General features: G+C 38.2%; 1 protein-coding gene across 1 annotated transcript; it reads right to left on the bottom strand.

The window, feature by feature from the left end:
- Positions 1-9,445: 9,445 nt before the first annotated feature.
- Positions 9,446-13,142, bottom strand: LOC102707173 (delta(7)-sterol-C5(6)-desaturase-like). The gene is made up of 3 exons (XM_040519814.1): positions 12,836-13,142; positions 10,473-10,778; positions 9,446-10,028 (listed from the first exon to the last, which is right to left on the bottom strand). Exons 1-3 carry the CDS (start codon positions 13,071-13,073, stop codon positions 9,739-9,741), a joined length of 834 nt encoding a protein of 277 aa, XP_040375748.1. The 5' UTR covers positions 13,074-13,142; the 3' UTR covers positions 9,446-9,738.
- Positions 13,143-13,321: the final 179 nt, after the last annotated feature.

Raw genomic sequence — 13,321 nt, 5'->3', positions numbered from 1 at the left:
GAACCAAAAAACTAATTGCAAAGTTATGAAAGAAATCTTGAGACGAATCTTTTGAACCTAATAAGTCCATGATTAGCCATAAGTGCTACAGTAACCAACATGTGCTAATGACAGATTAATTAGGCTCAAAAGATTCGTCTTGCGGTTTCTAGGCTAGCCGTGAAATTCGCTTTTTCGTTCGTGTCCGAAAACTTCTTCCGACGTGCGGTCAAACATTTGACGTGACACTTCTTCCAAAAGATTTTCTCAATCTAAATACCACCTGCCACGGAGTCACGGGCATAATCCGTGAATCGTGTGGTGTGTGTTTTATAGTCTTTGCTCTCATCTATTAATGGAATGACATAGCCCTCGTGAGTTGAGAGAAAAAATAACTAATCAAGTTTATATTTGAAATTTTGCAGAGGAATGGAGGGCAGCAAATACGGAGTACAGTGCTACACTACTATATGAAATATTCGTTTTTCTTCTTCGGGACAATTTTGATATGTATGTGTGATGTGTTAATGGCAGGACACTGAGCGGTTGGCAATGTTGAGCAAACCGACTCATTTTGTTAATGAACAGAAGATCTAAGAGCCACAGAGCTTTTGTCACGAAAACGCGTAACGAGACTTGTATTATCCTTCCCTTCTAGTCAAGATCTGAAAAACGATCACATATATAAATGCATCGCCCCCAAATTTTAAACAAATTCTTGCTTAAATTAATGTTTGGATGCATAGCGAACATATCTGCGGTTTGGATTTATTCATGTGGCAAGGTCGTTTTCATCGCTGGGGGTAGTTGAACTTGCAGCCAAGCTCATACGCCTATCACTGTCTTGCTCAGAATCTCCATGTAAGTCTTACGACGCGTGTAGACTTGATGAGCATCTATCAATTCATTGATGTGCACATCTTCCCTCTTGTTTGATTGATCAGGTTGGTAAATCCAAAAGAAGAAAAAAATAATCAACAAGGGAGAGCCCCATGAAAAGAGCATCAGAAGATTTCCAAGTTTTAAGGTTCATTAGGCGTTTTAGCATCTCTCTCTAGAACTAATTGAGGTGAAATTCAAGGTTCTCCTTGCCGTTTTTGATAAGAGGTTACTGCTATCCGATGGTATAGTAATTACCACAAAAATCATGAGGTTACTCCAAAACTGGGAGGTTTCTATAATTGAAAGAGTTATGTTGTAAATATGTATGAAGCATGACCATTTGGCAGTAAACACTGAAAATAATGCACTAGGTATCTCAAAGGTGCGCATCCATCCAAAGGAAATGCCAACATAAAGGCCGCAGAATCATTCAAACTCTCATACTCTATGGTCAATTTAAACAAGTATAGGAATTCAGGAATCAGGATACTTCAGGGTATGCTAAGGTCTTCTTAAGCTAAAATTAACAATTAGTCAGGGACACAAAGTTGTTAGCACTAATAAATTATGAAGCCTAAAGGCTAAAGCAGGCAACTCTGTACTTGTAGTCCCTGTCCCCTTGGTCTGAAGCTAGTGTTGAGTGGCCCTTCTGTTTGCCAAGAGCCTAAGAAAAGTCATCATTGAATATGATTAGGGCTAAAACAAGCCACTAATATTAACTTATACTACTATTTAGTTCCCGAGAACTGACATTCTCCCTTTAATGTGATTTGCAAATTAAGTTTTCACTACTGAAAAATACAGAGAAGGACAATCATAACCTGCACTACTTGCAGATTCTCTAAATCAACAAAAATACTGCAAGTACTTTCACAACCATTTTTCTGATGCCTTTGTTGTGAGCTTTACAGGTAGCCAAAAATGCCAGATGATAATTTGATGTACTGTTAGTACTGCTTGATTCCCCCAGTACGATTGAGCTCAATATTCAGCATAGTCGTCAGTAGTAAAGCAAACAATACTTTGGTCGACTGTGGAAACTCCTACTAAGCTATGATTAGGACTTATGAAGGGTTAAACTTTTTCTAATGGCCTGTGGTGAATACTGCAGATAAGTTTCTCCCACTCAGTCCAAACACAGTACTGAGCGACAGAGACTCTCCTACGGCGATCAAAACCAGCACAAGATGTCGCCATTGCTGTCCATGCAGCAATCACCACCTCAGTCCCACGCAAGTACCGACACATTCAGACGCAGGCGCCGGGAGGAACGCTGTGCTGCTCTGGCTTAATTCTGAATTTTAAAGCTTAATTTTAAAACTATTTTTCTAGAGATTTATCATTTTCGTTAAAATGGCTTTTCATTACATCGGTCAGGTTACATAAACTAAACCTTATAAAACAGGCCAATAGGCTATGTCTGCCTAATGCTACCTTATGACTTAACTGTCGTTTTCTACATGAACATATAATACTGTACAGATTACTCCATATGATGCCATTGGCAAGCAATTCAGAAGTACACAGTTTTTCAATTGGGAAGATAACTGCCTAGCAGCCACGGCAGTGATGAGCAACTAAAACAAGCTGCAGACTGCAGGTACTTTCAGTAGTACACCTGTACTCTAATGACAGCGAAAGAAGGATATAAAGTTGGGAGCTTTTGGGACCGTAAAGTGCGTGAATTAACCTACTATCTCAGAGACTCAGATTGTCCAAATCATGTGTAGGATCGACGGCGACATGTGTAACCAAACGCTCTGCATGACTGCATGCCTGACGGCTCCAGCCGGCGTGCTGTACAAGCAAGGGACGCCTGCTACGTATAATCTACGTGTAAACGGATTAAACTTTGTTTCTTTGGTTTGACCGTATTATACAACGACAGGTATACAACTCAGGCCTTGTTTAGTTGCCAAAATTTTTTGGCAAAAGAGTCACGTCAAACGTTTAACCGAATGTCGAAAGGGGTTTTCGTACATAAATGAAGAAAACAAATTTCAGATTCCGCCTGAAAATCATGAGAAGAATCTTTTGAGTCTAATTAATCAGTCATTAGCACATATTGGTTACTGTAGCACTTATAGCTAATCATGTCCTAATTAGGCTCAAGATTCGTCTCACGATTTTCCCCACAACTGTATAATTAGTTTTAATGTTTACGTATATTTAATGTTTCATTTAGATGTCCAAAGATTCGAGTTTTTAGGAAGTAAACAGGGTCTCACTTGAATTGAATTGATATGTCCGTAGATTAAAATTGTCGCCGTCATCTTTTTGACTATGTTTATGTTTATAAGTGAAAAATCGAATTTTTATCTTTAAATTTAGTGTTGATTTTTGGAGGGTTTTATCGTACTTTATTTTTCAACTTTCGCTTTTAGATCGATAAGATCAAGTGTATAAAAATTTTATTTATAAATTATTTTTTATTTGTAAATACGCTATTTGGTTTTCCCCATAAAAAGTCAAAGAACCACCCCTGTTTTGTTATTTACCAATCGTCTGATTCTTTTTTTCATTGGTTAGTCAAATAAATGGATATAAAATGTATCTTGAACATCCATAGTACATAAGGCAAAAAATTACAGTCCTTTGAGTAACGTATGATAAACTGTTGAAACATGAACAAAGCATCTATAAATAATTTATAGAAAACCTTGTGTGCATGGGTGGAGCTATAACAAAATAGAGATGGGTGCCTCTTTTAGTGCTTTAAACTAGATTTAGGCTACTACGAGTGCCTGAATTTGGATTGAGAGGGTGTATATATGGGGAAAATAAATAAATTCTGGTTAAAAAATTTTCTGACCTGGGTGCCTGGAACCCCTTAGTCTCTATTTAGCTCCACCCCTCCTTGTGTGTGTGTCTATATATGTATTATTAGTGGTTTAAACTAAAAGACAATGTTAGAAAATAGATTGCGATGAAAAAACCTTCAAATCAACTCCCAAATCAGGTTTCAAAATTTAAATTTCAGTTGTACTAGGTAACAACAAGCAAAATTGAGAACACATATCTTTTAATGTAAACTAGCATGGTGGTCCGCACATATTGCATGACTAACATTGTTGTAAATTACATATATATGATCTCTTATCTTAATAATAACTATTTTTAATTGTTAATTCGAATTTAGATTATTCTAAATTATATTTTTACCTAGAACCTCATTTATATATTCTAAATTGTACTTATAAATAAACTCTTTTCTGCATAACATTTAATTTGTAATTCAAAGTTCAGATACTTCTAAATTGTATTTATATGTTGACTTTTTCTCTTAATTTTACTTATTTTTAACCAGAATTTTAGATGTTTTCAAATTGTATTTATAGATGGATTCTTCCCTTGATATCAATTATTTTAAAATTTTTAATCTGAGATTTGGATTGGATTTTTCTAAATTGTATTTATACATAGACACTTTTTTATTTTGTATTCTAAAATTGTATTTCTAATCAGATTCTTTTTTTCAATTAATGTGGGATTTCTAGCCTATAAGAGTACACGTAGTGGCTTTTTTTGTCCCCGTATTAATTTTTATGTGGTGGCTAAGATGTTAATTTTTACGTAAAAATACCTTTTATCCAGTAACTTCTGAAGGGCCATAAAATCACTAGTAACAAAAACTACAAATTTGTACGCGTATACACACACATGACTTTTAGTTTGCCTTTTTTTTATTTCCTCCACTACCATAGGAGTGTTTTATGCTTACCAAAGATATACTCTGTTGATAAAAAAGTCAATCATTTGATAAATAAAACCCACAAATCTCTTTTTATCCTATTAAGTGTTTGTTTGGAACACATGATAAAAAAACACACACAATAAATATAATAGGATTGCAGGTATAAAACAGATAAATAAGGTCGTAGTGGATGTTTGGAATTTCATAGAATTCTTGTGTTTCGGGGAAATGCTACAACATCCCTCCAAAATTCCTTCAAGCGGTTCTTTCTATCCAAACGAGTGAACAGTAACAAATACAAAGGAATCGTGAATGCTACAAAAACCATGTGAAAACAATTTATTCCGATGTGCCTAAACGTGATAACGTCAAGGAATAGAGAGCAAACGTGGAAAATTATCCATGTGGTTCCTCAAATCTAGGCCACGTTCGGAGGTTGGTATGGGGTAGGTTAGTTATCCGACGCGCGGAAAACGTAGTAATAGATTAGTACGTGCTTAGTTAACTATTAATTATTAAAAATATATAAAATAGATTAATATGATTTTTTAAAACAACTTTTCTATAGAAAATCTTTTATAAAAAGTATACCGTTTAGTAGTTCGGAAAGCGTGCGCGTGAAAAACGATGTGTATTAGATAACTAGCTGGATGTATCGAACACGGCCCTAGTAGGTCGTGTAGACTTAGACAAGATACATGATCCAAGCAATGCAAAATAATTTTACTATGACTTTTGAGCTCCACTTTTATCAATTCAAAAGGCCAAGGGCTAAAAAAACAGAAAGCCATAAAAACACATAAAGAAATCATAAATTTAAGTTCAAAAATATAAATTTGGATGTAATTTATAAGATGACGAGCTGACAAAAAGCCCAGAGTGGAGAAAAAGATTAAAATAGGATCAAGAAACATTGAAAGAATATGTCACCAAATATAACATACTTAAAATATTTTTCGATTACAAAATTTCATGAATAGCAAATAAAATGTCCATGTAACACCCTAACTTGTTTGTAGCCTCTAGTGTGGTGTGGAGTTTAATCACATATATGGCCGGTTGATGTGATGGTTTAAGAGTAAGATCCTCTACTATTATGTCTGCTATTATAACCACTGACACGTAGATCGAGAGGATATGACTCATATGTCAGTGGTTGTAGTGCCACTGCTATAATGATAGAGATGTGAATCTAACGGTTTAGTGCTGTCTTAGAAGTTTAGCCATAAGGTTTGGGACTAACTGTATTACTCAAGGAAGTTTTTATATAAATCTTGATGAATTTATAAACCGGTTGGCGAATGTTGGGCCTGCGCTCCCCATAAGATAGATTTGTTTCCAATAGTGAAAATTGGAATGCTTGATCTTTACGCATTAAGAACTTTCTTTCCTGAAATTTACGCATTAAGAACTTGATATGGATATTCATGTAGAAGTCTATTTTCCCCTCGGCAACTTAAATCAGCCATGGTCAGTTATCACCCGACTTTTCGTAATTCAAACCAAACTTTGTAGTACAAGGTAGTTGCAGTGACTTGTACGGTGAAAACAGATTAAGCTATCTGCACGGACGGATCTGCATTCTACAAGATCGGTCGTCCACTTGCGGAGTACTTGTCCTTCCCAGAACGTACGGCGCAGCAGTCGTTCGTTCATCGAACGAAGAATGAAGCTTTCTTCGCTGGCTCGCAAATTCTCCCATTGCAATACGACCGATGTGCCTAGCTTGGATTATTGGACCATTTACACGAAGGCAGTAAATGATTGATGCATACTTTTATCTTTTAAAAATAAATACCGTCCTTGTCCCATTATAAATATAGGCCTGAAATAATTTACATGATTATAATTATTATGAGACGAAAATAATATATTTTAAGATAAATATAGTACCGAGTTAACCAATGTTCTCTTTTTTTTCATTTCTATAAATAGTTATAAACTAAAATTTGAATTTTTAAAATTAAATTAAGAATTGAATCTAAGGGTTTTTTTATCACATTTTATTGCGTAGCCTTTACACGTAGAACTCTAACATATATAAAAGTTTTATTTATTAATTATTCTTCACTTACAAATAACCCTTTTGGTTTTTTCTCTAAAAAAAAGACCAAACAATAACCCCAAATCATAATGCAAAACTGAACAAGATCGATGCCAATCCATAAAGGAGAAGCTAATAAATTGTGGGCGAATGTATTGCCGTTCTATTGTTCTATGAGCACCAAGCTAGGTGGCCATTCAAAAGCACTCAAAAGCGTGTACTTAGCCGTAATTAGCAGCGCTGGAATATTACCGGAACAATCCGTGTGTTACAAGATCCCACCGTACCGTACAAAAAAGCCAAACCACAAACAGCGCTGGTTTTTTCTCCCCAACATGTCGGTCGCACGCACGCACGCACGCAGCAAAAGCTTTCGGCGATACGCTGGTCATTCCATCGGCTCAAGTCGTTATTTTTCAGCGTAAAAAAGTGCAGACAGGAGGATTCATGTCCTTGTCAGACCACGCCAAATCAAGGCACGCACCCAGCGATTCTTCTCACAAGTCGGTGTCAGTCCCTGCATCTCCGCGTGTAGACTTGCCATGGATTTTTAGCTCTATGTTTAATAGTTTATTATTTAAATTTTTTATTTAAATATATAATATTATAGGTTATACTTAGTTTTTGTAATAATAAAGAAAATTATAATAACATAATTAATGATTAACAATTTTTAGACGAATTATAAAACGTAGATTTAAAAGTTAACTTCATTAAATAAAAAAAATTGCAGGACGTACTGCACGTGAAAAAATTAAAAAGCGTTAATTCTTTAGTGAGACCTACCAAATCAGCCACGTCGGATCGAGAGGTGGCTGCATGAACAAAGATGCACGGAATATACTGGCGGTAACCAACAAAACAGGAGGAGAAACGGATGCTACTTTTTAAGCTTGTAAACAATAGTATCTTTTTTAGCGACCAATGATCACTACTAGTTCATGCCAATTTTTCTTTTTTTCTTTTTTTTTGGTTACAAGAAGCAGAAACAAAAGAGATTAGCTCTTGTACTGGAAACCTAGCTAGTAGGCAGTAGCCATTGGATGTGCATCTCTTTCCTTTCTTTCGTCAGGACGAGCAGGCAGATCCATCCTAATCCTATACTACATGACACGCCACAAACCGTGTTGATTTTGGCACATACACGAGACTGACCTGGACATGTGTGGCTTGGTCTGTCCACTGGTATCACGCATTCAGATGCTCACACTGTCACACACCCCTCTGCAATCTTGCAATCTCCAACAATTTAATCATATTTAGAGGTTCCTGATTCAGCCGATTATTCTGCATCAATTATATTGATGGTAGATTTAGCAATAGGTGGTTATCTGTGTCTTTGGGCTGGTATTTCAGTTAGTTCTTGTTTTCCATCAAAACTGAATTCCTTTTAATTTGCTGTCATTTTAAACTGTAACTCTGTGATAATTGGCTATAGCTTATTTGAATGAAAGAACAGAATGGATATCATCATGCAAAAATCATGCGTTCATATGCAACATACACTCACCCCTCTCTAATCTAGCAATCACCGATAATTTAATCATATTTAGTAGTTCCTGATCCAGCGGACTCGGCAGCAATTAAATTACTGGGAGTGAGAGTGCTACTGAATTTAACAGAGAACGCTTCAGCTGTAGACATGCCACTGTCAAGCGTGCAATTGCAAGAAAGGCAGATCTTTTACCAAATATAATGCATGACATGATGACTCATTAACCTGTATTTAATTTTGACTGTCGGATCGTAAGTTGTAACAACCTAATTAACGAGATTTTGGTGTGCACGTAACTGGACCGGCCAAGCAGCAACTGGCCAAAAGCATGTCACTTCGCCGTCGTGCTGGTAGATTTCATTTTCGAAAGAGATATTGTGATGGATATACATCAATCGACAGCAATATCTTTATCCAAATTTTCAATTTGTTGTATACGCGACTTACACAAGCAGCGCGACTCGACGTGATTTGATTATATAGCTGCTGTTTAGTTTGAACAACTGAACAAGGTCGCCTAGGATTAATGGTTTGAACTTTAGAAAGTTTCACACGTTTCGATCGGAAATTGCACTGCTCATGACAAGGTGAGTTTTTTTGTCTGGACTCTGGAGGATGATCTGGGCTTCTTTTGTCAGTGCTGTGCTTGAGTTCATCGTCTGGTTGAAACAGGCAGACAACCCATCATACTGTTTGGGCCACAAGCCCTCAATTTAAGAGCCAGTTGGGCCCTAATTTGACCCAGCACAAAAACTTCTCTAACTCTATAAGCCCAATAGAACTATATATGCAAATAATTTTTTATTTATACAAAATTGTTTATTTAACAGTAACAAAAAAGTACACTTTTGTTTCAAAAGTTTTACAGATCTGGACCCCCAACGTCTTCCAGAGTTTTTTCTTTTGGAAAAATATGCCCCCCTAAAGAGCGTTTATACAAAACGATGATAATTTTACATATAACCCCTTGTCACCCTTACCAAGGGCAGTTCTTAGGTTGGCATTTTGCAGGCGGCTTCCTTGCTGCCTCAGCAAGGATATTTTTTTTATCCACAAATGAAATAAATTTGGCGGTGTCAAAATACGACTAATTTGCTAAGTTGCTGGCCTAAAAACACCCTCTACAAGGGAGCCACATGCCTTATGACATGTCACATAAAACGTCCTCCCAAAGGGCATTGGTGGTATATAACTGTTTTGGAGTGAAAAATATACTTTCGTAAATCTTTTAAAAAATAAATATATAAACAAAAAAAATCTATAGCAAAGAGGGTTTCAAGAGTTTTTGCTATCTGACATAAAAATTCATGGTGCCAAGAATATAGTTTGAGAGGCCAATACTTTCAACCGATGGCGGCATTTAGAAACGGTATTGCTGTACAAAAGCTGGCCACAACTGTTCATCACGTTCATTGACACACAAGACAGTACAGAGAAATGCAGGAATGATACAGACACCTGGATCCTACCATCGCATTCCAGGGATGAACTCACTAAAGTTCACTTTATGTTCACCTAGCATACTGAAACAGCACAATGGTACATGAAACATAACAGATAGCACCGAGCAGGATAGATACATTAGAACCCTTCTTCAGAGTGCTACAAAGACGAAAGACAAGCATCGTACTGAACAATTCGATCCTAATCCTTCTTTAAGATATCTTCTGGCTCTCGAATGGTGCCAAACATCCAATCCATCCACACGGTGTAGTGGCCATAGTTGTGCCGGTAAGTTGTATGGTGAATAGTGTGATAGCCAGCGCCCATGACCGGCCAAACCTTGCCGTGAATGCAATCATGAATGTTGGTTGTCCACACGGCCTCTATGAATAAGAGAGCAATGTGTGTCCTGAAGTGTGTTGGGATAAGGAAGAGCGCAAACACATGTGGTATGGCTTGCAAAATCCCATCCACTGGATGGAATGCTAGTCCTGGGAAGCATGTAAAACATAAATCAGAAGGTTGGTGGAAGATTACACGATTCTCGGCACCAAAGAAGTTTAACTTAAATAAACAATCAGAAGTAGAACATTGTATTGTTTAAAAAACAAGACATTGGAGCACCATATCTTGGCTACAGGTAACAACCAAGCAGGTTCAGGAGCCTTAAATAAGGTATCCTAACGTTTATGTACATTAGGAGGAATAGATATGAATGATATACAGAAATATACCGACAATGCTGGAAGCATGGTTAGAATAAGCATTCTGCATATGGAATCAGTTCTCAATATTTCACAATATCAAAGGAAAAAATATCTTTTTTTCACATAACACCAGCTGTCAAGGAAACCTTACCCATCACTGTAACTTTTATACATCTAGCACAACAAAACACAAAAGGTAAATTTGCAATATTAGCATCGAAAACTTACCTGCAAATGGTGATAGGGTATTCTCCTTGTTGTAAATATGGTGGTATGTATGCAGGTACTTGTACAATGGCTTTATGTCATGCAACTCTCTGTGCATCCAATAAATTCCAAACTCGATAAAGATAAGATATGAAGCCACATAAATCAGGTACATCGGCCAACCAACTTCACTGATATTAACGAAACACCTTGTCCATCCAGTCTCAACCATGTGCTCAGATACGGTTGGAAGGGCACAATAGAGAGGCATAGCTTTTGATGCAACAATTATTTGCTTCTTCATAGCTTCGATTGTTGGGACAGAATCTGCATCAGGTGCCATAAGATTTCAGCATCACCATCCACCAAACCATATCACATATTACATGGACATAACTACACAGAATTTCCCGGTTGCTCTTAATTAATACATAGGTTGTCTGGAAGAGGAAAATGAGCAGTGATGTGCAGCTGTTTAATGTGCTCATCATCGTGGACTAGCTCATTTCAATAACAATTCTAAGCAACATTGCTAGTATTAAGAAACAGGAGATGTCTATTAGGAAGGATCAGAGTCTCCGGTGCAAGTACGTAAGAGTATGCAACATTTATATACATGATTAAATTAGTACAACATAGTTTGTATGAGGAAAACAATAATCTAGCTATAGTTGCTGTACTGCCCAGGTAATCATTTAGTTTTACCAAATGGCCAATAGCCAAAACAATGGCCACTGAGGAAGTAAGGCTACAGCACAGTGAATGATATTGGAATACATCAATGATGATGAGAAATTGGATAGCGATCATTCGTGTGTAATAGCTATCATGCATCAACATGAAATTTAATCCCAAAACAAGCAAAAAAATAATCCATCTCAAAAGGTCCCATCCCACTTGTGCAACTGCTCTGAGTCATAAGGAACAAATTAGAAGGCATCTTGGTCCCACAGGACAGGCTAGTCAACAATCACTAATTCAAAGTTCACAAAGGGAGACAGACTAGACACTATTCAAGCTTTCCAGGAAATCCATCTTACAGCATGCCCTCGATATTTATTACACAGTTGTCCGTGCATGTGCATTTTGGAAAATTGTTAATATCTAGTGCCTGAAGTTGTATGGCGTGCCTATGTTACATCATAGAAAGAACAAATGGTGTGTGGATATATGCATAAGCAAAATAAATTGTGACCACTTGACAAGAATAAAGAGGTAAATGGAAGGATGACAAAGAAGGCCATCCAAGTCCAATTGCTGGATTCTGGTCAAATGGTTTTGTAATAGAGCTATTGCAGGGATGCAGAATGCTGGTTGATTTACTTATGATTTCAAGCTTATGTCTGGAAGTGTCCAGTTGTGGGATGATGCTCCTGTTGTGAACCTATCATGGTTAAATTAAGGCTCTTAAAAAACTTCACAAAACGTCCAACTAATAACATGTGTTGCTGTCAGAAGCCAGCCAAATTAGTCAATTAACTATGCTGCTACCCTTACAAGGCATTGGAACAGATCTAAATACCTGAGTAACATGCAGTTGTGCTCGTTTTCTTTTATTTATTAGCACAACTGATGGTTTAATTTTTCAGAGTTCATCCAGCCATTTTATTATTTTTTGCCTGTGGTAGTAGGTAAGCTTGGTTGTCAAAGCACTTTGGTAGGATCGCTAAGGTCATGATACGCTTCAACTAAACTGGCGTACCAAGTTGCTGTCACCAACTCACAATACTTCGAACAATATGATGGCACGAACTTAAAATCCTTGCGAAAAGAATCAGTATACAATTATGCAAATTTTAACAGGCAGAATGGCGCACACATCTGCACAACAATGGAATATTTGCCATAACCTGCTACTTAGCATCAAGTCCCGAGATATTTCTGCACTATGTATGGTCCAAAGCGAAACACAATCCCCAAAGTGAAAACGATATTCTCAACCAAAATAGGAAGGCGTAGAAGAGCCCACGGATAGTACGGAGTGAAAAATTGCCACAGCTGCATTGCACATATAGATCATGTGCCATGTACAGCCATTGCTCCACAGTCCACCGAAAAATCCAACCGTAGGACGGACATCTGGAAGCAAAAACTGGCGCCTGCCATTCTCCCCGCTAGCTACAAATCTATCGCCGTCGTCATCCCTCTGAAGGACCGAAACCACTCAAATCAAATCAAGTCCAAATCCCTTACACCTCAATTAATGAAAGCAGCCGCCCGCCCGAACTCACATCACATTCTTCTTCTTTTTCAGGGAAAAAAAATCGACATTTTTGTTTTACCATTCCACTAAATTCGCTTCTGCAATACGGAGGGGAGAACACCCCCGGGGTGAAATTCTCCTTAATCCACGAATCTAAGAAGCAGTAGATGAAAAGGGTGACCTTTGGGGATGTAGGCATGGCGCTTCCAGTAGTAGATGACGAAGCACCAGAGGAAACCGCAGGCGAAGTAGAGGAGGTAGCCGCCGAGGCAGTTGCGCAGCCACGACTGGAGCGGGTGCGGGAGGCCGCGCCACCAGCTGCCGGGCACCACATGGCTGAGGAAGATCTCGTTGTACCAGGCCGTCTCCTCGGCGAACTGGCGCAGGTAGTCGCCGCCGCCGCCGAACGCCGCCGCCATTGCCCCCGGCGCGCGCCGCCGCCCCCTGGGATTCTGCGCGGTGGTGCGGGTTGAGTTGTAAAGCGTGGAGAGAGACGACCACGAGTCCTTCGGGTTTTAAAGGGGAGTGAGGGCTTGTGCGCTGCTGTTGGGCGTGCAGCCGCGCAGGTGGCCAGGTGGAAAATTAAGGGCTTTAGACCCACTGAATCCCGGCCCGGCTAAAGCCCGTTTCTTCGTCGTGGGTAGGGACGACAATCCGAATACCTGTT

The sequence above is a fragment of the Oryza brachyantha genome, chromosome 1 (assembly GCF_000231095.2).
Source record: "Oryza brachyantha chromosome 1, ObraRS2, whole genome shotgun sequence".
Classification (NCBI taxonomy): Eukaryota; Viridiplantae; Streptophyta; class Magnoliopsida; order Poales; family Poaceae; genus Oryza; species Oryza brachyantha.
The sequence above is the reverse complement of the archived record's forward strand: the minus strand, read 5'-3'. Positions and strand labels throughout refer to the sequence as shown.